The following is a 24,297-nucleotide window of genomic DNA, read 5'->3' on the forward strand; positions in this document are numbered from 1 at the left end:
CCATGAAATTAAAAGACACTTACTCCTTGGAAGGAAAGTTATGACCAACCTAGATAGCATATTCAAAAGCAGAGACATTACTTTGCCCACAAAGGTTCGTCTAGTCAAGGCTATGGTTTTTCCCATGGTCATGTATAGATGTGAGAGTTGGACTGTGAAGAAGGCTGAGTGCCAAAGAATTGATGCTTTTGAACTGTGGTGTTGGAGAAGACTCTTGAGAGTCCCTTGGACTGCAAGGAGATCCAACCAGTCCATTCTGAAGGAGATCAGCCCTGGGATTTCTTTGGAAGGAATGATGCTGAGGCTGAAACTCCAGTACTTTGGCCACCTCATGTGAAGAGTTGACTCATTGGAAAAGACTCTGATGCTGGGAGGGATTGGGGGCAGGAGGAGAAGGGGACAACAGAGGATGAGATGGCTGGATGGCATCACTGACTCGATGGACGTGAGTCTCAGTGAAGTCTGGGAGTTGGTGATGGACAGGGAGGCCTGGCGTGCTTCGATTTATGGGGTTGCAAAGAGTCGGACACGACTGAGTGACTGATCTGATCTGATCTGATACATGTATATATATCCACAGACTCACACACACATACATGCGTACGGCTAACATTTCCTGAGTGTTCACTGTGTGCTCAGCACTGTGCAGAAGGTGTTCCATGTATTATTTCATTTACTCCTCGCAACAATAATTCTGTGAGGTATGTGGGTTGAAGAGTGTTCCCCCAAAATTCATGTTCACTTGGAACCTCAGAATGTGACCTTACTTGGGACTTTCCTGGTGGTCCAGTGGTTAAGACTGGGCTTCCACTGTAGTGGGCACAGGTTTGATCCCGGGGGGAGGAATAAGATCCCACATGCCACGTGCTGCAGCCAAAAGATGAAAAAAAAAAAAAAAGTGACCTTATTTGAAAATAAGGGCTTTGCAGACGCAAAGAAAGGTAGCATGCTGGATCTGAATGGGCCCTAACTCCCGGGAGAGTGACTTAATAAGAGACAGAAAAGGACATAGAGACACAGGGAAGGCGTGTCTGGAAGAAGGATAGAGGCAGAGTTGTGGGGTCACCAAAAAGAGCTATGAGAAGTGAGGAAGGGTTTTTCCCCACAGCCTTTGGAGGGAGTGTGGATGGATGATGCCCTGATTTCAGGCTTCTGGTCTCCAGAATGGTGAGGATGCCTTTCTGCTCTTTTTTACATTACCAAGGTTGTGGTCATTTTTCATGGCAGCCTCAGGAAGTGAATACAGGTAGCAGTCGTGTCTGACTCTGTGACCCCATGGACTGTAGCCTGCCAGGCTCCCGTCCATGGGATTTCCCAGGCAAGAATACTGGAATGGGTAACCCCTCCTTTCTCCAAGGGATCTTCCTGACCCAGGGGGAGATCTCTTGCATTGCAGGTGGATTCTTTACCATCTGAGCCACCAGGGAACTCTTAGTCTTTCCTTTTTTCCAGAGGAACAAATGGAGATTTCAAGAGATGTTACTCAAAGTCACATTGTACATTAGTGGAGCCAAAATTTAAGATCAGGTACATCTGACTGCAGAATTCATGATCGCTTTTTTTTTTTCCTCTTTCTTATTTTTTTAAATGATGAAAGTATGATGACACATTTACAAGAGACTTGGAAAATACAGAACAAAGTTACATATAGTTTCACTGTATATATTACAATTATATTTTAAGTAGATAAATTAAGATTTTTAGTTGGAATTTCAATATCAAACTTTCAAAAATTAGAGAATGAATATACAGAAAATTAGAAGGATGTAGTAGACCTGAAAAACACAGGGTTCACATGATCTTCGTCATCACATGTTACTGTTGCTGAATAAGGGACAGTATGTCTCCTGCCTTGTCACCTACGTGCCTCTTCCCCCCACGAGGAGAGGGACAGAGGATGTGTATTACAACTCTTCTCACTCCTCACTTGTAATTGGATTTCAAGTCTGGGTCTCTATGTCAATTTCTAGACCATAAGCTCTCAAGAGGAAGAGCGATGCTAATTCCTCTTTGTGACTCCATGTTATCTGGTTTAGTGTTTGCTGTATAGAAGGGACTGAGTACTCATTGACTGAAAGAACGGCATAAGCTGATCCTCATGACTTTCAAATGCATTCTGCTGCAGTTCTTCTTCAGTTGCTAAATTCTGTCTGACTCTTTGCAACCCCATGAACTGCAGCACTTCGGTTCTTCACTGTCTCCCAGAGTTTGCTCAAATTCATGTCCATTGACTCGGTGATGCCATCCAACCATCTCATCCTCTGTTGCCCCCTTCTCCTCCTGCCCTTAATCTTTCCCAGCATCAGGGTCTTTTACAATGAGTTGGCTCTTCTCATCAGGTGGCCAAAATATTGGAGCTTCAACTTCAGCGTCAGTCCTTTCAATGAATATTGAGGGTTGATATCCTTTAGATTGACTAGTTTGATCTCTTTGCTGTCTATGGGTGGGACTTTCAAGGTCTTATCCAGCACCACTGTTTAAAAGCATCAATTCTTTGGCACTCAGCCTTCTTTATGGTCCAGCTCTCACATCTGTACAAGACTACTGGAAAAACCATAACTTTGACTATACGAACTTTGTGGGTAAAATGGTGTCTCTGCTTTTTAATATGCTGTCTAGATTTGTCATAGCTTTTCTTCCAAGGAGCAAACGTCTTTTCATTTAGTGGCTACAGTCACTGTCTGCAGTGATTTTGGAGGCCAAGAAATAAAATCTGCCACTGTTTCCACTTTTCCCCCATCTATTTGCCATGAAGTTATGGGACCAGACGTTATGATCTTAGTTTTCTGAATGTTGAGTTTCAAGCCAGCTTTTTCACTCTCCTCTTTCACCCTCATCAAGAGGCTGTTTAGTTCCTCTTCACTTTCTGCCTTTAGAGTGCATCATCTGTGTATCTGAGGTTGTTGATATTTCTCCCAACAATCTTGATTCCAGCTTGTGATTCATCCAGCCCAGCATTTTGCATGATTTACCCTGTACAGAAGTTAAATAAACAGGGTGACAATGTACAGCCTTGATATACTCCTTTCCCAATTTTAAACCAGTCCATTGTTCCATGTCTGGGTCTAACTGTTGCTTCTTGACCTGCATACAGGTTTCTCAAGGAGACAGGTAAGGTGGTCTGGTATTTCTATCTTTTTAAGAATTTTCCAGTTTGCTGTGATCCACACAGTCAAAGACTTTAGTGTAGTCAGTGAAGCAGAAGTAGATGTTTTTCTGAGTCAAATCCAAAATTGAAACAGATCACCTGTTTACCTCTACCCCACCTCTCATCTTCTCAGGAACAATGAGGTCACAGAATTTGAGGATGCTGGAGCTTGAAACTGTATGACAGTAGTAAAATGCAGTTGCTACGAGTTTGGATTTTAAGAAAGATCCAGGTTTAAATCTCAGAACTTGTCTGAGAACTGCTTGTCTGCTGTATACGTTTGAAGAAACCATTGAATTTCTCTCAGTCTCAACTTCCTTACCTGTACAATGGAAAACCTCCTTTGGCATGCTTTTGAGAATAAATAAGATGTTTATAAAGCATTGGTACACTGCCTCAAAACTGTAAGTGGACAGTGTGGTGGTTTTTATATTTAAGGTCATCTAATCAAAGGTTTTGAAACTTGTGGATATCAGAATCATGGCAAGGGGGTGGATCTCTGACAAGGAGATTCTGAATGGACTTTGCACACATGTATTTTCTCAGTTACCTTCACATAAGGACCTTTAGACCTCTTGAGGGGAAAATGTTGGGAACCACTCATGCTGTCCAACCCCTAAATCCAGAGAGGCTAACTAAATAATTTGACTATAATCACACAGTGATCTAAAGGCAGAACTCAATTAGAATCCAGGATTTTGGACACATTCTCTAGTGTTTCTTTCTGCTGCAGGAAGCATAAGTACTGCTTCTTTTCCTTCTGCCAGGATTGGCCCGAGTCCTCACATGCTATGTTGTTGAGGGGCTTAGTATTATGTTCTTGCATCTTACCCTCGGAAGACTGTCCAAGAACTCTGAATTTAAGCAATCCAAAAGGGAAGTATGCCAATCTTCTACTTTCATTTCCTAACTTTTTAAAATTAAAAAAAAATTTTATTATAGTTGAGGTACAATGTTGTGTTAGTTTCAAGCACACAACAAAGTGATTTCAGATATTCTTTTTCAGCATCTTTTCCATTTTAGGTTATTAAAAGATATTGAATATAGTTTCTTGTGCTACACAGTAGGCTGTTGTTATCTATTTTACCTTTAGTGTATATCTGTTAATCCCAAACTCCTAATTTACCCCTCCTTACACCCTTTCCTTTTGGTAATCCTGTTTTCTGTGTCTGTGAGTTTGTTTTGGAAATAAATTCATTTGTATCAGTTTTTTTAGATTCCACATATAAGTTATACCACCTATTTGATTTTGGTTTACTTCATATGATAATCTCTAGGTAGCCACAAATGGCATTATTTCATCCTTTTTTATGGCTAATATTCCATTACATAAATAGACCACATCTGCTTTACCCATCCCTCTCTCCATGATCTTCAGGTCCTAACGCCCTACTGTGTGCCCTCTGTGGCTGCCATTCGTCTGTCTACCACACGGGGCTGTTGGCAGCGGTCCTCAGAGACAGCACGTTCTACAGCTGAGTCATGCTTGTCTCGGCTGGGATGATTTCTAGCAAGAGGGGTCGCAAGCACACCTGCCTGTCCCACGGCTCCATGCGCATGTACCCAACCAACTCTTAGGGCCGGCCTTCCAAGCCTGCTCCCTGTCCCCTCTACTCCCACACTGCCGCGGCATCTACCACCTCAGAGCAGGGTAGGCAGTTTGCCAGTCTTGGGCCCCAAACCATTGCCTCCTTTCCAAATCCCTGCACCCATCATGGGGTTTGGAGGTTGTGATTAGCTGTGTTCCTTTTGGTGTTTGAAACACAAAGGATTCATTCTTCTTCCTGTGAAATCTAATTGTCTTAACTGGTACTTGTAGGAATTGAACATTTGTAGCCTTAAGATAGATCTTTTTTCCCCTTAGAGATTTAAAAAATATATATTTTGGCTGCACTTGGTCTTTGTTGCTGCACGTGAGCTTTCTCTAGTCGTGGTGAGTGGAGGCTACTCGCTTCAGTTGCAGGGCACAGGTTCTCACTGTGATGACTTCTGATGTTGCGGAGCACAGGCTCTAGGGTGCGTGGCCTTAGTTGTCCCATGGCAGGTGGGATCTTCCCACAGATCGAACTAGTGTCCCCTGCATTGCAAGGTGGATTCTTAACCACTGGACCATCAGAGAAGGCCTCCCACACCTGCCACCTCCTGATGCCTGAGATTTAAAATCTCTCATCTAACTAACTCTGTGAGTCAGTTCACAGACCTAAATCTCCATAGAGAAATGGAAGATCAGATAATCTTGTGGAAGAACTCTAACATGAATATTCTGAGCCTTTGTTTCCTCCAAAAAGGTCATGGTCATTTGCTCAAGGAAAGTATAGAAAATGTACAGGGACTCTCAGGTACTGACCCCGAGCAGTTATCACTCTCGAGAACCTTGGGTGCGTGCTATTGCGGTCGGCTGCTTGTAAGGTCTAGATGGGAGCGACTCTTTGTCTGGAATCCACCTCATATTTAGGTGAGCTAGCTCAAAATTCATCCTGCAGTTCTTCTCAGTTTCTAAGAGTATAGTTGGAAAAACATCCTCAACAAGTGGCAAAATCTCTACATTGACTCTGTGACCTATGGAGTTGGGGCTGCTACGGGAAGGAGGGCTAAGTGGAAGCCACTGAAACTCTTTAAGTCAAACAGTGAACCAAAAGCAGCACTGTGTCTGGGGGAATCACGTTGACTGGTTCCACCAGGAGAGGCTGTGTGTGCCTGCCCCACCGAGCATACACCCAGTGTGTGCCTCTACTAATCTAATCTAGTAGGCCAATCTACTCTGGAATTAGAGCCAAGCATCTTCTAGGACAATGGCAGTGATAGCTGTCAGAGGACTGCTGCAGGGGAATAGCTGTGGGCTCACACGAGACCCCTGCTAGCTGCGGGGCAGAACAGTGGACCGGAAAAGAGACTGAGATTCTCTTTAGCTGTGAGAATCAGCTTTTATTACCTTTGAATAAGTTCTCTTTTTCCTTAATGAAGACAGCCTTCAAATTATGGCAAAAACCAATGGGAGTCATTTATTTAGGCATTTATTTCACATACAAGTTTTCAAGAAGACATCTAAGTGAACATTCACACAAAACAATGAGTGGACATACATTTATACTAGGAATGCATTCAGAGGTAAGGGCTTAGCATTGCATTTGGGGTGTCCCCGGCTCCCTCAGAGTTGAGGCTTGTCATGGGGCACCAGGGTCCCCAAATTCGCTTTCTTCACTGCAGCTACCTGCCACTGTCTGTCGCCTGCTGTTGAACATGAGTGATTTGTCCCTTCTCCTCACTGAGCATGCTCCTGGACTGCTCACAGCAACCTCTTGCTGAAGTATGGGATGGACTCATGGGATGGATTCAGTATGGCCTGAATACTGCCTGCAGTGACGAGCCAGGGTGGTGGCCTGGTCTTATAACTTCTCTCTTCTGATGCCCCACAGCCTCACAGGAGCTGGAGTGGTCTTGGCAATCATGCTCAACTTCTCTTCAGATAAGGAACTCAGGCCGAGAGAGACTCTGGTTTGTCCAACAACACTCAGAAAGTGGTAGTGACAAGAATGAAACCTGTCTTACAGCTTCTGGTCTAATGCTCATTCTAGGTGGCAGGCTGCCCTGAGATGTTTTAAGCATACTGTGAAGTTTTCCTCTTAAAAAAAAATGTTTCCTTCCAGATGAATAAAGTAGGTTGTATGTGTAATAAAAATGCCAGTAAGAATTAGGGTATTTGTGGGAGTAACACAGTAAGCGCAGACAGGGATACAGCCAGGCTCCAAAGGGTCTTGGTTAAGAAGTCAAGAGAATAAAATGACTACTTATGTACACTTTAAAAAAATAGGATATGGGGTATAAAGATATAAGACAGGATTAAGTAAATACATGTTTAAGTGGTTGGCTGAGGTGACTTAAAAGTTCTGTTTTTGTAAGTTTCTTTGTTCCACCAGCCAGAACGAAGAAAGAATAGTAGTAAGTTGCTAAAAAAAAAAAAAAAAGTCACAGTGTTTGTAAGGTAACTTTGTTTTTGCTTTAGGATCAGAGCTTTCCCTGCTACTGAAACTTAGGAAAAAAAACTTGTATGGATTGTCATGAAGGCAATGTTATGTGATATGAGACATAGTAATCAGAGTGTGACTTCACTTTTGACTTTCATGTTCCACCTGAAAAAAGACAAAATACAAATAGCCTTGGTCTAAGATGGTGGGTAGGACTGTCTCCTTCTATAGAAGCAAAGTTCATTAAGTTAATTTAATACAAGTCCAAATGCCCACTTACAACTGAGAATAGGTAAGGGGACCCAAATTCCACCTGGGCATGATCCCAGACATGACAGACAGAATTGGATTATTCCACTTGGAGAAGGAATGGTTCCTGAGCCTTTCTGGCCACTGGGGAAATTTAAGAGATGGAGGTAGAGAATATGATTTTAGGCATTGAGAAAAACTCTTCTGCAAGAGAAGGTGGCTCTTTCATTAATGAACAAATAATGTTCCATAACTGACATGAATGTAATTGGCATTATCTTTTGCTGCAATAGTTTGTTCACCATGTTGCACATTTCTTGAGCACAGACACCAAGCCTTTTTTCATTTTTATATCCCTCACTGTGCCTAGAACATAGCCTTACACATAACAGTGCTTAATTAATATTTATAGTAAATCATCTACTTTCCTGAATCATGCTTTGATATAATGATCAACCCTGGGTACCTATTACTAAGTGGTGATTCTATTAATGTGCATCTTCTCTAGAGCAGGAATTCCAGAACATCTACACAATACAAGCACACACCCACTGGCACCACACACACCTCTCTGTGCTGGGCACACTAGTGACATGAAACTTCACTTAACTATTAGGGATTTATAATTTGGACAACACAGCGGAAATCAACCTAGTGAGATGTGAACAATCGTAACGCTCCTAACGAATGTCAGAAAGAAACATTTATCAACGTTTACCTGAGTCACCTGCCTTCCAACAGGCCACAGCCTATTCTGACACCATAGGTTGGGTTTCCTTCCTTCCTGCCTATATCCTCCTTGGTACCTTCTTGGCTAAGTTTCAGAAAATTCAAACATACTCAGATGTCTTCTAATAAGACAGCATCTGACAAAGGAAAGGAGAAAAGTGAAAAAATGATCTACACACAGCCTTGACTCTGGTTATTTTTCCACTAAACTTGTGACTTCTCCTTTCCCAAAGCAAAGTCCCCTGAGGTCACCGTCATCTTAAGGGTATAAATGCCACTGGTCGCATCCTGAACAGCTTTGGATGACAAATCCCAGGTGTTTATCTGCAACATCTGTAAGTGAACTATCTCCCCATCTGAACTCTTCCTTCAGTAGTTATTGGGTCAGTGCTGGGGGTTGTCAAGGAGACTTTTCAGACAACAGGTTAAGTGTGGAAAACAGAAAGTGTTCTGGGCTGGAAGTGTCAGAAAGTATTTCCACCTTCACTCAGTGAGCTGTAGAATTGTACAGATTACTCGGCTCTACAGAGAGGTTTATGACCACAGGAACAAGAGCTGGCCTCAAAAAAAGACAACGGTATACTTAACAAACTGCCCTGGAGTGCTGGTCTGGACCAAGGCGACTACCTGATCTAAAGCAGGGTTAAGGAGTCCAACTGGTCTTTGAAATAGTGAATGTTTCAGGTCTCTAACACACTTCTTCCCTGGCTCCTCAGAGTTTTAAAAAACTATCTAAAATTATATAACATTATATCTACGTGTGGGGTTGGGAGGCAGAAAATTTGCCACCTATCAGTCATATTCTAGATAAAAACCAGAGCAGTTACACATTCAGAACTGGAAAGTGTCTGAATTCCACTTTAATGAGACACACCAGGAGCATGCATGCTACTCAGTCTGAGGAAGGCATGGTAGTTCAGAAGAGTCAGACAAGGGCACCCAGAACAATGAAGAGGTAAGTGTAGGACTTACAAGAAACAGTAAAGGGAACTGCATTACTCCTGGGCTGGAGAGGCAACAGCCAAGGGCATGTCAGTCTTCAGGTACAGAGAGGGTTAGTCTACAAAGGACAATGGGTGATCAGTTGTGCCCTGTCTCTATGGAGGGCAGGGCATTGTTTCAGTGACAATACAGAAACACTACCCAAGCTCTTTAGATCAACTTCTTGACACAAAAAAGGTACACTGCAACAGACTCCTGAAGGGAATGAAAAAATCTTCAGTCTCCTTTAGTGAATACCTTCAAACCCAAGACAGATCCGATGTGGTTCTTATCAGGCTCCCGAAATTTCTACCCAAACAGGAAACTGTGATCGAGTCGCATCCAGGATCACACATGGCAGATAATGAAAACGACTTTGAACACTTTTCATCTCCTTGGCAACAACTCTCCCCTGCGCTGAAGGATTCTGGATGTTGTTGGGTTTAGTGATCCCATGGCAGTGGCCTCGACATACTGAAGAGAATTTCCCTCTGCACTCAGACCCTGTATCTTCTTTACTTTATTAAAGGGAAAAGGTTGAGACACATAGAAGGAGAGGGATAGACTAATCAAGTAAGAGGCAGAGGTAAGAACAGGATCCAAGCCTTTAGCTTGTTTATATTCTCAAGCTTATCTTGGCAATGACTCTTTCTAGCTAAGAAAAGACTGCTTCCGAGAGTGAGATCAGGGTAAAATGGCTAAGGGAACGTTTAGCAAGAGAAGAGCTCATCATCATAAAGTCTGCCTGAAGTCATCAGTCTTGCCCTTGAGGGGGTTCTCCGGGGAGCAGAATGCTGGCGGGGGTGGCAGCAGCTTTTCTCTCACATGAACCTCCCGATGTTTGGTGAGCATAGAACTCTTGCTGAAACGTCTGCCACACTGGATGCATCCGTAGGGCTTCTCCCCGGTGTGTACTCGCCGGTGCTCGCGAAATCTCGTACAGTTATTGAAACTTTTCTCACAGTCCACACACTTGTAGGGATTCTCGTCGGTGTGGACTCTCCGGTGGGCGCTGAAGTGCGAACTGTTGGTGAAGCTCCTCCCGCAGTCTCCACACTGGTAGGGCTTCTCTCCAGTGTGGGTTCTCTGGTGTATAATGAGACTTGAGCTCTGGCTGAAGCATTTCCCACACTCTCCACATCTGTAGGGTTTCTCTCCTGTGTGAATTCTCTGGTGGGCACCAAAGTTGGAGGAGTCGTTAAAGCTTTTCCCGCAGTCGAGACATTTGAAAGGTTTTTCTCCCGTGTGGATTCTCTGGTGTCGGACTAGACTCCTGCTTCTACCGAAGCACTTCCCACAGACACTACACTTAGAAGGGTTTTCCTTCTGGTGGGTCATGCGGCACATGAGACGCGCACTCCTTCCAAAGCTTTCTCCATATCTGAGGAGCCGAAAGGGCCTCTTCCCCACGAGAGGCCTCTGATGCACTACGGCTTTCCCCAAATCTCGAGGCTGAGGCATCAGTTTTCCCTGTCGGATTCCGTGAAGGTTTTCCCACTGTCTTCCTGAGATGCAATCTCTTTTACAATATTTACCTGGATCAACATTCTGGGAAACGACCCTTTTAGACTTTTCTATGAATGCCCTATGCTGCTCCATGTCCTTACAGATCACCTGTGTTGCATCTTCCTTGATACTACTTTCAATTTCAAAATCTGAAAAAAAGAAGACAATAAAAATTTCAGACCAGTTCTGGGTTAATATAAATAATACAGCTGACAGTCCCTGTACGTTAAGGCTTCTGTGTGCTTCACTGACCTCAGGCAAGGGGGACTCTTTTCTGATTCACTGGGCCTTACTTTCTTTCAGTCCCATGGACAGCCATCAGTGAATCCACTGACTTACGTAAGAAGCCCTAATCATGTCATCTTGGGAAGTGTTCTGATTGGGTCCATCTGGGCCTTGGAGGAAGTTACAGCCTAGCAGTTGGCTTACACAGAGCCTGGTAATTTGGTGACAGGTCTGGAGCTCATCTTAAAATACAAGGTTCACCAGAGATGGTACAGAAGGACTTTGTTTCCAAAGTTATCAACTCAGCAGTTCCAGAGTCAACAATTTCATTTTGCCTACTACAAATTCTCATAAAAATACCAAAGAGCATGTGTGTGAACTCCCTTTTCAAATGTTTGTTTTGAATCAGCATAGAGTATAGGAAGGAAAATAATGACAGGTAAGATTAAAAAGACAAGCTCAGATTAAGGATGGCTGTGGAAGCTTAACACAAATCTAATGAGGAAAACTGGTTTGGGGACTTTTACAATAGGTTAGGCAAGAGACAGAGAAACGTTAAACTAGTGGTTACGGCAACTAAAGAGGGGGCAGATGCAAATTCCCCAACAGTTGAGAAAATATGTCATCTGCCTGGATGTAAACGAAAGAGAAGGCATCAAAAAACATCCCGACCTTTCCAGGTCGGATGTGCTATGGGAGGGCACCAGGAAGAGCCATGGTGTGGGAAGGAAGGTGTTGATATTCCTTTTGAAACTTTTAAGGCTGGGCTGCTGGTGAGATGCCTGTGAGGGCATCCAGTGGTTGATGGGACACCCGTAGGTAGAGCTCAGAACCAGAATAAAGTCTGTCTCTGCCTTTTTCTTATGCATATCACACATAACAGACATTTCTGCTCTGAGCTTACCAACATGTCTCCTTGACCTGAGTTTTTCTCACATATAATTCCAAGTTCTTCCCAACAGTATTTCTAGGAGATATAAACATTATCTGCCCCCGACACACAAAAACAAAGGCTGAGATCCCAAAGACTAAATCACAAAAATGTAAGCTCTGCCCTTGAACAGAAGCACCATGAGTACAGGGACTCTGTTTTATTCACTGCTACTTTACTCTTCTCCTCAAATAGCACAGGACACACAAATACTGTTTAATGAACATACATGCACATGTGATGTGCCAGCTCTCCTAATTTGTCAGTAATCCCACTGACTCCTCCTTTACCCCAGAGCCCCAATGATCCTTACCACTCAGGCTTTGCAGTAAACATGGAGGTCCCTGGAATTCTGGTTCTTGCATGATTTCCTCCTCACTCATTCTCTCACTGCCAGAGTCTTCAACAAGCGCCTCCTGGGAGTCCTCCTCAGGTTCCCAGACCGTAGGTTCCTGGGGTTCAATTTCCATGTCCTCTCTTTCTTGACCTGAGGGTGACGGGGCTTCTTCTGGGGAGCTGGTGGGAGCAGCAGATGCCCGAGAGTTAATCAGAGCATCCATCTCCTTGTAGAATGCGCAAGACTCTAGCACGTGGCCATTTTTCACTTTGCGGTAACTCTTCTGAAGGCTTTTGAACTTGGTCCGGCACTGTTCCGGAGTTCGGAGGAAGCCACACTCTCGCAGCTGCTCAGCCACGGCCCCATACAACTTGCTCTTCCGATGACAGGCTTGCAGCGCTTCGTAAAACCGAGTCTCATGGAGGATGTCAAGGAAAGTCTTGGTTTCCTCGTAGCCCCAGTGCACACCTGCCATTCAAGGATAAAGTTCAAAGATACAAGGTGTCTGCAGCCATTCAAGGGTGAAGTTCAAAGATATAAGTTGTATGTAGCCTTCATACATTACAAAATATAAGAAGTACAGGAAAACAAATCCCATTCCCTGGAACAATGATATGTCTTGGAATAAGCTTTGCAAGAAAGGAGAGGGTCTGTATAAAAATTCTATAATATTATATTGAAAGACATAAAAGAATTAGAAAGAATGGAGAGATACTATACTTCTGGGTAGGAAGACGCAAACTGTACAGATATCAATTCTCGAATCTATTTAGTAAAAACAACCCAAAAGGATTTTAAAGTTGATATACTGATCTCAAAGTTTATCTGGTAGAATAAAAATGCAGCCCCTAAATCTGCCATTGCTATGGTTATTAAGGACTCAGCTGCCTGCCTTTTAAAAATTTTTAGGAATAATGGACTAAGACACCCAACAGCATGAGAGTTGCTATCACCTCTTTAACCCATCTTCTTTGAAGAGCAGAACTATATCCAGAGTAGTTTTTGATGTTACTGAGTCCTCTACTTCAAGAGATGAAATGATCTATAAGACAAGCAGATGTCCTGCTTTTATAGCAGAATTAAAGTTTTAAGAGTATATTTGAATATAGTTAAACATGCTTTTGGGGTGTTGTAATCTGTAGTAGGAAAGTCTTTTCTATCCTCTGCCTCACTGGTTTCCTTCAGTCTCACTGGATTCCCAAATTTGAAACTGTCTGAGCCTCATGTTTATGGATCTCCAGAATGGTGATTACCTGTACACGTGTAATACATTTTCCCATCTTTTTCCTGAGATTTGTTTCTTGTGAATAGGTACAATCATGGCTACAGTCTCAGCTCTTCTAGTCTGGTTTATTTTTCCATTTTATCTAAGAAACTATCATCTTTTTCATAAGGTGGTACTAATAACTGTGACATCAGGCAATGTCCTATTGCATTTTAGCATCTGCAGAATGCCTTCATCCATATGATTTCATTTAACACTAACAACTATGCTTATAATTTAAGCTGTATTTTAAAGACAGAAAATTGAGTTCTAAGTAGTTATATGATAAGTCAACTGTCATACAATGACTGTCAACTGGTGGTTTAGTTCTGCATTTCCCAGTCCCCAAATTTCAACATCATTCTTTTGCATAATATCTTTTTCTATCCTTTTAATGTCTCTGTGTTTTTATATTAAAGATGTATCTCTTGTAAATATAGTTTTTAAAAAATATATCTGAAAAACCTGTCCTTTAAATTTGTAATTAATGACATGTAGATACACATCTACCATCCTGTTTTTATTCTTTCCATTTGTTGCATCTACTTCGTATTCCTTTTTCTCTTTCTTCTTTCAGAATTTCATTTTTTTCAATTCTTTTTTTGTTGGTTACACATTCTTTTACCGGCTATCCTTGATAATGGGTCCCTGACTTTTATAATCTAACACAACTGACTGCATTATAACAATTCTCAGATAATGTTACATCCTTAGTACCCCTGGACTCCATTTATCTTCCCTCCCCAGACTCCAAATACTCAATGCTGTGCTCTAACCTGAAAAAGAACCCTTCATGGCTGTTACTCAGACTGCACTGGGGGCAGCAACGAACACCTAGGAGCACTTTCAGTTATGTGGCCAATCACAGTGATGAGTGGCAAGGTGTGTGTGTCAGAATTCCCTGCATTTGGTCACTTCTGGGGGGTCTACTCCTTTTTCCACAAGACCACATCATCCATTCTCATACCAGAATAAAAGCGCCATTCTTACCACTCAGGTTTTGAAATATGACAGGGGCACCATGAAGCTCAGGCTTCCGGATAAACTCAACGCCCATTTCATCACCATCAGACTCCTCTGCAGCTTCTTCCTCCTCCACCAAATCGATCTGTTCTTTAGCACTGATGCCAATTCTCTTCAGTCTGGGGAGAGACAGAATCTCCCTTGGCTTATCCGTGGATGAAGCATGAGCTGAAGGATTCAACAAAGCGTCCATGTCCTCAAAGAAGGCACAGGGTTCTAGCACGTGGCCATTTCTCACTTTTCGGTAACTCTTCTGCAGACTTTTGAACTTGGTCCGACACTGTTCTGGTGTTCGGAGGAAGCCACATTCTCGCAACCACTCAGCCACAGCACCATATACCTGGCTGTTTCGGGGACAAGCCTGAAGTGTTTCATAAAAGCGAGACTCTTTGAGAATTGCAAGAAAAGTCTTAGTTTCCTCGTAACTCCAATGCACGCCTGCTATTTTTTCATCTTCCAGGCCCCACTGCTGCTGCTCTCTCCATGTTTTCCCTGCATTCCTTGCAGGGATCTGAATAGCATGAACTGACTTTTCCTTGATGTAGTTGCTTCGCAGGACAGTCCTCTTATTAGAGGACTGCAGACCTATGGTCCATGGCTCCTTTCTTGGCTCCAGCCGGGCTATCTTGTTAGCTGCAGACCCTGTGCTTCCTACAGTGAGACAAACACATTTCAGGCTAGAGAGATCACGACTGCATGCTCCAGGGTCCTGCTTAGCATGCTCTCCCGGACCACTTGTTCACAGCTATCCTTTAAAGATCTTGTCCAGTTGGTCTTTTTTCTAAAGCCTTCCTCAACAATGACAGTGCTCACTAGATTCCTGCATGAGTTATTCCGCACAATCACCTACTAACTTACACTATCATTTCACATCTCATGCATGTACCACTTCCTTCCCCAGCTAGTTCTTAAAGGAAAATCTTTAGGGGTAAGAAACACTTATTACCTTTGACTGTCTCTCAAGTATCTAACATTGTTAGACTCACAGCATGCTCCTGTGAACTGGTGTTTGTTACTTATCAAGTGTGCTTACAGCTGTTCCCTGTATCTCCTCACTCCCCCACTCAACACACACACACACACACACACACACACACACACACCCCCCACACACACACACCGGGGCTGTGGGAGGTGAGAAGTCATGAAGTTTTGGAGACACTCTAGCAAAATTAATGGGAAAGAGATGCAATAATAGGAAAGCAACTTGAATTTTTTACCTTACAGTACTGTGGAGATCAAAATGTCTTCAATTTGAATCCTAGCTCCACCACTTAACTTTACTTTTTGACAAGGGGAAGTTTCTTAATCTCTCTGAGCCTCAGTTTCCGAGGGAATAATATCATCTATCCAAAGGTCCGTGTGAGCATGCTCAGTTGCATCTGACTCTTTGTGACCCCGTTGACTGTAGCTCACTAGGCTCCTTTGTCCATGGGATTTCCCAGGCAAGAATACTGTAATAGGTTGTCATTTCCTCCTCCAGGGCATCTTTCTGACCTAGGACTGAACCCATGTCTCCTGTGGCATTGACAGTCAGATTCTTTACCACTGAGCCACCTAGGAATCTCAACAAGGTGCTAGGAATATTAAATAAGTGATCATCTATAACATGTCTAATGTCTAATAGGTATGTAATAACATTTAGTTTTCCTCTATAGAAAACACACACAAGAGCTTCATGGAATTTTCCTAGAGAGTGAAGTGAAAGTCACTCAGTCATGTCCAACTTTTTGTGACCCCATGGACTATACAATCCATGGAATTCTCCAGGCCAGAATACAGAGTGGGTAGCCTTTCCCTTCTCCAGCGGATTTTCCCAACCCAGGGATGGAACCCAGGTGTCCTGCATTGCGGGCAGGTTCTTTACCAGCTGAAGCACAAGGGAAGCCCAAGAATACTGGAGTGGATAGCCTATCCCTTCTCCAGGGGATCTTCCCGAACCAGGAACAAACCGGGGTCTCCTGCATTGCAGGCAGATTCTTTGTCAACTGAGCTATCAAGGAAGCCCCTCCTAGAGAAGCAGCATTAAATCAAATCCTTGCTGAAAGAACCCTGGGGCTGAGGATCTGCTCTTCATTTTCACATGAGAGAAGGGCACGGACAATGGCAGTTCAAACATCTACAAGGACCAGGCAGTCTGGAGTGAGAGCCCTGGCCGTTCAGCACAAGTTCCTCCACTTTGCTCTGGTCACCTGCTGCAGTGTGAGAATGTGCCTGATGGTAGGTTTTTTAAGAGATGCTGGAAATCCAGATTTATGAAAAAATTTTAAGTTACAACTCTGTGCAAGGCCAAAATAAATTTTCAGGCTAGATTTACGAGCCTTTAGTTTACAGTCTAAGATAAAACACTGTGTCAGGTGTCCCTGAGCCTTTCCATATATAATTATTACACATGGAATCACTGGGCTACAGCTGAAGGTGCAGAGTGTGGTCTCTAACCCACTCACGGCAGCTTTCACCAAGGCCTCTAATCCATCATTTTACTAGGTCTGGATGCTGTGCGATCCAAGGCAACACTAGGAAACACCTATTTTGTGGGCAACTTGCCACGTGGGTACCTTTCACTGGTCTCTGTAACTAACAGCAATGACTACTGAGATAACCACCCCACTCTTTGAAGGATGAATGGTCAGCAATGAGGCATGGATGCCCTAAGTGAAAGTTAAAATCAAGGGTCCTGCTGTTTTGGGAAGAGTGCTTTGTTACTGGTGTGTCATTGGTATCATCTTAAATTGGCAATTTTTTCCAAGTGCTTTAATTGCTTTCTGATCACAAACAACTGTTGGCTTATCTTCATTCATTCAGTTTGACATGGCCCATTTTGTAATCTCTATACTTTAGTGTCTACATGTATTGTCAAACAGAAATTTCTGTGATGAAGTTCTATAACTATGCTGTCCAGTACAGTCACTGAATAACTTAAATATGGCTACTGCCACTGAGAAACTGAATTTTAAACTTCATTTGATTTTAATTAATTTTATAAATTTAAATAGCCACAGGTAGCTAGTGGCTACTCTATTAAACAGCACAGGTCTGTAGTATCTATAGTGTGTATTGTACACATTTTAGGCCTTTAATTCTATTCATAAGTAATCTTTGACTTGCAGCTTACATATGAATGAAGCATATTTATCCCTGCCGTTAAAGCAGATGATACAGTTCTTCAAAAGTCTGCTTGTAAAATTACACTTAACAAGTGGTTATGTGTGCTTGTAAAAATGTGTGCTATTTAAATAATTCACAAGGGTATTATATTTAAATCACTTTTTTTCTTCCATTTATAAGATTTCCATCCATTCAATGAATATTTGCTGGACACCACCCATAGATAGGCTCTGTGCACAATGTTGGGGTTACTGTATGTTAAACAAAAACAAATCCTAAAAATAACTTGTGATTTGATAGAGTTTTTAGTCTAGTGGATGTAGGTGAGTTTTATATTTAAATAACATGACAATCATCTATAAACCTCTCTAATGTTTTAATCACTAAATTATAAGAATATGTATAAATCTATAAGATAAATTGGAAGAAAGGAATGAGTGAGGTAAGAGAACATGGTATGCTAGAGCACAGAAATGACTAGAAAAACCCATGGTCCTTAAAATAACATTTTTATAACTATTTTACTATCAGTAGAAGTGAATACACTAGAAATCCTCACATCTTTTATTTGAAAAGGGATAGAATCCTTACCCAGGGAGACCATGTTCCCAACACTCTCCTTTCTAATATCCCGGTAGAGGTCTTTGTGAGCAGGAATCTGATGCACACTCTTTTTGTAGGAAAAACCTCTTGCCATGTGGACATCTTTCACTGGTCCCTGTAACACACTAAGAGTAATGACTACCAAGACAACCACACAGGTTCTGAAGGATGAATGATCATGGATGAAGGATAGGAAAGCCCTAGATAAAAACTGAAATCAAAGAACTAAGTATACATTATGTGCCAAATGAAGCAAAGGTACTATAAAGAATCATAAGAGAAAGGATTCAGCAAGGAGTCTGATTACTCAGAAGGCTGCGTGCAGTCTTTTCTGGAAAAGGAGTAATGGGGGAAAAGTCTCTTGGAGTGGGTACAGAGGTTTGAAGAAATCATTGTGACTGAATATCCTAGGAAGTTAGGCCAGAGAGAACTGTTACAATTTACCTGGGACCTGACAGGAACTCGAGTGGCTGTTACTTCCTGATCTATGGTGTTCCATTCATTAGCAGGAGAAGGAACCCAGGGAGAAGGCCGAGCTGTAAGAAGAAAATAAACTATTAGTGCTGTGGGCTCTGGCCCTTTTACTCATCTGCTTCTCCTTTTATGGATAAGCATGTATAAAAAAACCAACACAAATCGGTCATTTTCTCAATGAGTTCAGAACAGTGCTCCAAACCATGAGCAGGGCTCACAAATGCAGATGCTTTTAGGAAGTATGCGGGTAAAGTACATCATGAAAGGGGGGAGGTGAGGACTGTGGGGAACTGGAGAGCACAGGTCCAGTGTTCGGTTCTGGGTGATGCCTCCCTGTTAAAGACTATGGCCCTGCCATAGCCAGAGCTTTTAACGTTTTTCAAGATAAGTCAGAAAGCTGGATTTTTATGTACAATCTCAAGTCTTAAACCTTGAGAACTACAGACAAACAAAACCTCCATCCCCAAACTCTTTGAGAAACAAGTTTGACTTGTCACATGAGTTACCAGTTTGCAATCTCTAGCATAAATTCATCCCCTCTGAGTACATATCATCCTTATAAAGTTAACAAATATAGACACGCAGTACTGAATACTACAGGCAAACGTGCCCCCAGAAAGGTGGAAAGAAAATAAATAAACTTATATAGTATAAGACAATCTGTAGTCTAACTTCTGCCCTAGCACTATCTAGGAAAACTTCAAAAATAAATGTTACTGTGGCCAAGAACTCAGAAGCTTGCTTTACTACTTTCTACGAAACCAAATGGAACCATTTCCTTGGAAACATATTATTTCCTTTGGCACACCTGGCTGAAATCCTATGTCATCTTTTAGAAGGCATTCACCTTTCTGAGATACTTATCCCTCAAATTTCCTGTCCTCCATACGCCCAGTAAGAACCTCCACAGACAAACTTTCCCACTTTAGGAACTCCTTATCACCCTGGAATAGCAAAACCCAGAAATACCATACATTTACCAGGTAAAGTAACTGACAACATCTAATCCATGTGAACACAGGAACTTTGATGTTGATGAACAAACACTGAAGAATCCAGAAACCATTAATATTTGCAAAGCATTTTATCATAACATGAATTTCAGGACAGATAAGGAGGTGGTGTCTGAAGCAGTGAATCTTGCCTCTTGATGAGGGATTGTGTAAATCAGATAGATTTGAAAGTTTAAAAATAACCATGCCATTGTGGGAGAAAGTAAACTAACATTTATTGAGCACTATTATGCACTGACTTTTTTATGGCACTTCTTTTACTCTATGCTAAAATCTTACTATCTTCCTTTTAGAGATGATAGAATGGAAAAGTTCAAGAAGTTTAGCAACTTGACCAAGGTCACACAGATAAAGAATGGCCGAATTAGGTTTTGAACCCAGATTGTCTGCTTCTAAAGTCTAATCTCTTAATCTCTATGCATTAATACAGAGGTTAATTAATATTACTTGCTCAGATCACAAAGAAAGAAGGGCAGAGAAAGGATATAAACCCATGCTTTTTTATACTGTGCTCAAGGTCCAGTGATCTTTCCACTCCTCTCTTTAAGCCTGACACTACGCTGCAGGGGATGGGGAGGACAGGTCTTCATTTCCTTGTATCTGACTTGACTCATTAATGTCCAGGGCAGACATGAGCATCAATGGTCTCTTCTCTGCGAAGTCTTATCCCTCTCACATATCACTTCTGTTGTACCTTACTTTGAGTCACTTTTGAAAATAAATCTCATTACCTCTTCCAATCTTTCAAGGTGTTTATAGCCAGCCAAGAAACCATATACATGCAGAACTAAAACCCACAAGCTGATTGCAGAATGCAGACTCTTAAATAACATTAGTAGACCTTAAGGCCAGTCTGGACAATTTAAACTTTCTCAAATTTCATCTTAAGATCCCTTTTACTTGGACTTCCCTGGTGACTCAGTCGGTAAAGAATCTGCCTAAAATGTGGAAGACCTGGGTTCGATCCCTGGCTTGGGAAGATTCCCTGGAGGAGGGCATGGCAACCCACTCCAGTATTCTTGCCGAGAGAATCCCCATGGACAGAAGGGCCTGGTGGGCTACAGTCTATGGGGTCCCAAAGAGTCGTCACCCATATTCCCAACTCTTGAAGCTAATGAAGTCCTTCTCCCCAAATATTCAATTTATTTTCAAGTATGTATCGAGAGGGCCCTATAGTGAACAAGTCAGAATGTTAGGGCTACAAAACAAATCTGCCACGGTCTCTGCATAGGGCATGCACTATGTTCTTCTTACCATTTTTGGGTAAGGGTCGAAGCTCTCTCTTTTGGTTCGGCTGCTCCTGGCGTCCTGAGTGGAGGCTTTCAGCTTCCTCCTGAGACATCACTCTGGGTTGGGCCTCCACTGGCTCTGGCTGAAAGTCTGCCACCTCCCAGGCTGCTCCAAGGGGGGCTTGCTTCTCCAAGTGCACAGGACTGCTAACCTGGGAAATAAAGTCAATGCCATAATGGAAAAAGGGAGGAAAAGAGGGCCAGATCAGGGCCAAATTCCCCCATGAAAGATATCAAAGAAGGATAGAAGATGTGAGAAGGAGTGAAAATTTCATTCCATTCCCAATGGGACTTCTGAGGACATCAGGTCCATAGTGCTATCCAAAAAGTCTAGGCAGAAGGGAACAGGAGAGGGGGAATATACAGAGAGGGAAAATCTGTTAAGAGTAAATACAGAGCCTCCTTGGTATCAGAATACTGAGTATTCTGATACTATTAGGTTCACAGAGAAGTGCAAGTTCTCAGAACACTAATTCACTAGTGAAATGAAAACTTAGAAAATTAATCTTGACATTGAGTGTCTATTTCTGACCAGCACAGCAACTTGCTAATAGACAGGTCTTTACATAAATGCAAATCCCTTGGCAGGTGAAAGTGCAAATCTTGCAGGATTTCATGAGGTTAGGGAAAGGGGCTGTTGAAAAACAATTAGAGGAGCATGCAAAGTCACTGACAATAAGGATCAGAGATTAAAATGGAGAAGGGTGACAAGGATGATGACACGGACGGCACTTCAGAAGAATGGACTGGAATATTAAAGGACTACAGGAGGCCCTGGGATAACTGATGAAGTCCTTTCTTTTTAAAAAATTTTTTTTATTTTGAGAGGGATCAAAACAGCCCTCTTTAGGAGCAAGCTGCAGAAGTCAAATCCTGTGAAGCATAATGTATTGATCTCTCAAAATTTTGGGGAAACATTATGGAAAGATTTAAAACAAATACTCAGATGCATAATGTTTAGTGTCATTTGCAAGATAATAGTTCAACCAAAGCTTTCTTCCTATTTGATATGAAATTCTGATCCCTTTTAGGTAGATCCCCTTTAAAGGTCTTTCATTACTATTTATCCTTCTGTAATTTGCATTTTCTGCAATGCATCTCTTGTCCACTTTCCTTTCCACCCTCTCCTTGCTAAACATAAAAATTTGGAAAAGCCTCTCTCACCTGCTGTCTTAGTCCTCCAGTCTCTTTCTCCAAATGTATAACCAGGGCCACCGCCTCCTCTCCACTTTCCGGACACTGTTTCTGTGCCCACAGCTGAATCTTCTCCGGTAAAATGGTAAGGAACTGCTCAATCACCAGCAGCTCCAGGATCTGTTCCTTGGAACGCATTTCTGGCTTCAGCCACCGGCAGCAAAGTTCCCAGAGTTTACTGAAAGCTTCATGGGGTCCAGTCACATCCTCATAACAGAATTGCCTGAAGCATCTGCGAAAGGTCTCGGACTCAGAGCTATCCGATCCTTCCAGAATGGGCTCTGATATCCACTCGGGCTCCTTTTCCACCTTCATTATGAGGCATCCTTCAACCTCCAGGGGCGCGTCGGTCTGAGGGTCCACGGATGCAGCCATGCTCTAACCCGGAGGTCAACCTCACGTCTGATTCTAAGGAGACTCAAAGAAGTCAAACCTCCGAGAGCCGCCTGCTAATGGTTTTGGAAGTATGGGGAAGAAGGGAGGTGAGAACAGCAGTGTCAGCAGGAACAGGGTACCCTAGGCTGATAGCTCAAATCTATCCTAGGCCCTTGAAAAGATGAACTTGTACTTTAAGGTCCAAAAACTCGGCCTCTTTTCGCCACAATATATGTCCCCGCGATGTGGTTTTTCAGGATTCATCTTTTAGTGCAATGTCTGAAACAGCGAGGCTAGAGGACCAGAAAATCTAGGGGACCGAGGACAGGAGGGCGAGGGCGGTCAGTGGGGCCGGGAGGGGTGTGTCAGGGGCCCGGGGAGGCGAGGCCCCGAGTGGGTGGGGCCGGGTGTGCAAGCCCCCCCCGGCTCCGGGTTCAAGGCTCGGGACACGGCGGCGCGCCCAGGCCGCTGTGGGCAGCTGGTAGGGGCCGGCGTTATCCGAGGCCAGCGCTTGGTTTTTCTGGCTCAAGGTGGCCTGGGCCGTCCTCAGGAAACTTCCGCACGCTGAGGAAAGCCGCTAAGCGGCTCTGCCCCTTAAGGGAGAGGAGCTGCGGGGACCAAGCGACGCTTCGCAGGGTAGAGGCTACGGATTCCTCGCTGGCGGCTCATCCGCTCTGTTCCCGGACTGCGCGGGGGGCGCTGGGAGCCGCGGCCACGCATGCGCCGCTCGCGCCCGTGCGCCGTGGGGTTCAGGGGAGCCTCCCTCGCTAGCGAGGGGCTGGGGGGAGGGGGCTGCGCGGTGGACTCTCGCGAGAGCGCGCGGCGCAGTGACTCGCTGCTGAGACACTTTAGGAATGAGAAGGGGCGCGGCGGGGCTTACGCGCTGCGTCCGCGGGGCGGAGGGACACAGTACGGGCACTTTGCTGGAGGCAGTGGAACTGCACAAGAAAGGGGAGTGGGCGTCCTCGCTCAGCCGGGGAATCTGGGAGGCGGGGAGACTGTGAGGTGGAGGAGCGCTACTGAGGAGGCGGTGCAAAGTTCTTTCTGTCGCGCGGTGTGAGAACTCGTTTGCCTGGCGGAGGGTTCCGTGAACCGTTGGGACCTGTCGCGTGCTGGCGGGACTCCTGCGTGAGGCGGTCGGACGGCGGGACTGCAGCCCTTGCGGAGGGACATGGCGCCGCACTGGCCCATCCCCTGTGGGAGCTGCTGTGAATATCTGCATCTGTAAATGTCCCATCAGTTGCCTGAAGTGCAGCGTGAGGGTCTGCTTTTCGCCTGGGAGATTCTTACTGTCTCGGGCACCCAGCAAGTCTGCGGGGGGTGAGGGGGAGTGCAAAAATTTTCGGAGGGGGTGTCGTCTCTGGCTCAGAGTCCCTCCAACGGGCTGCGGCTTCCTCCTGGTGGTGCCGGGAGGAGTTGTCCAGTCACCCAACTTATATGTGAAACCCCCGAACAGTGCCCACCCATCCATCCCTCTCTCCATCCCTTTACTGATTAGGTGCCAGGCAGTTTTAGGCATTTGGCATACCTCAGCGTGCAAAGCAAAAAAAAAAAAAAAAAAATTCCCTGTGCTGGGGGTGGGGAATTGGGTAGATAGCCTTTTAGAAAATACAACTTAGTGGCTTTTCTTTCTCAGAGAAAGTCTTAGTTAAATTTTGACATGCAGATTCTAACAGCCAAGAGACATTAGGTGAGACTCTGCTGCTGCTAAGTAACTTCAGTCGTGTCCGACTCTGTGCGACCCCATAAACGGCAGCCCACCAGGCTCCCCCGTCCCTGGGACTCTCCAGGCAAGAACACTGGAGTGGGTTGCCATTTCCTTCTCCAATGCATGAAAGTGAAAAGTGAAAGTGAAGTCGCTCAGTCGCGTCCGACCCCCAGAG

The 24,297-nt window shown here is 43.8% G+C and overlaps 1 protein-coding gene across 1 annotated transcript; it reads right to left on the reverse strand.

Moving 5' to 3' along the window:
- Positions 1-6,124: 6,124 nt before the first annotated feature.
- ZKSCAN2 (zinc finger with KRAB and SCAN domains 2) lies at positions 6,125-23,471 on the reverse strand. Its single transcript, XM_055561656.1, has 7 exons — positions 22,010-23,471; positions 20,811-20,997; positions 18,514-18,605; positions 18,058-18,184; positions 14,326-15,009; positions 12,048-12,539; positions 6,125-10,727 (listed from the first exon to the last, which is right to left on the reverse strand). The coding sequence occupies exons 1-7, from the start codon at positions 22,412-22,414 to the stop codon at positions 9,805-9,807; spliced, it is 2,910 nt and encodes a 969-aa protein (XP_055417631.1). The 5' UTR covers positions 22,415-23,471; the 3' UTR covers positions 6,125-9,804.
- Between the last annotated feature and the right edge of the window lie 826 nt (positions 23,472-24,297).

The sequence above is a fragment of the Bubalus kerabau genome, chromosome 23, assembly GCF_029407905.1.
Source record: "Bubalus kerabau isolate K-KA32 ecotype Philippines breed swamp buffalo chromosome 23, PCC_UOA_SB_1v2, whole genome shotgun sequence".
Taxonomy (NCBI): Eukaryota; Metazoa; Chordata; class Mammalia; order Artiodactyla; family Bovidae; genus Bubalus; species Bubalus kerabau.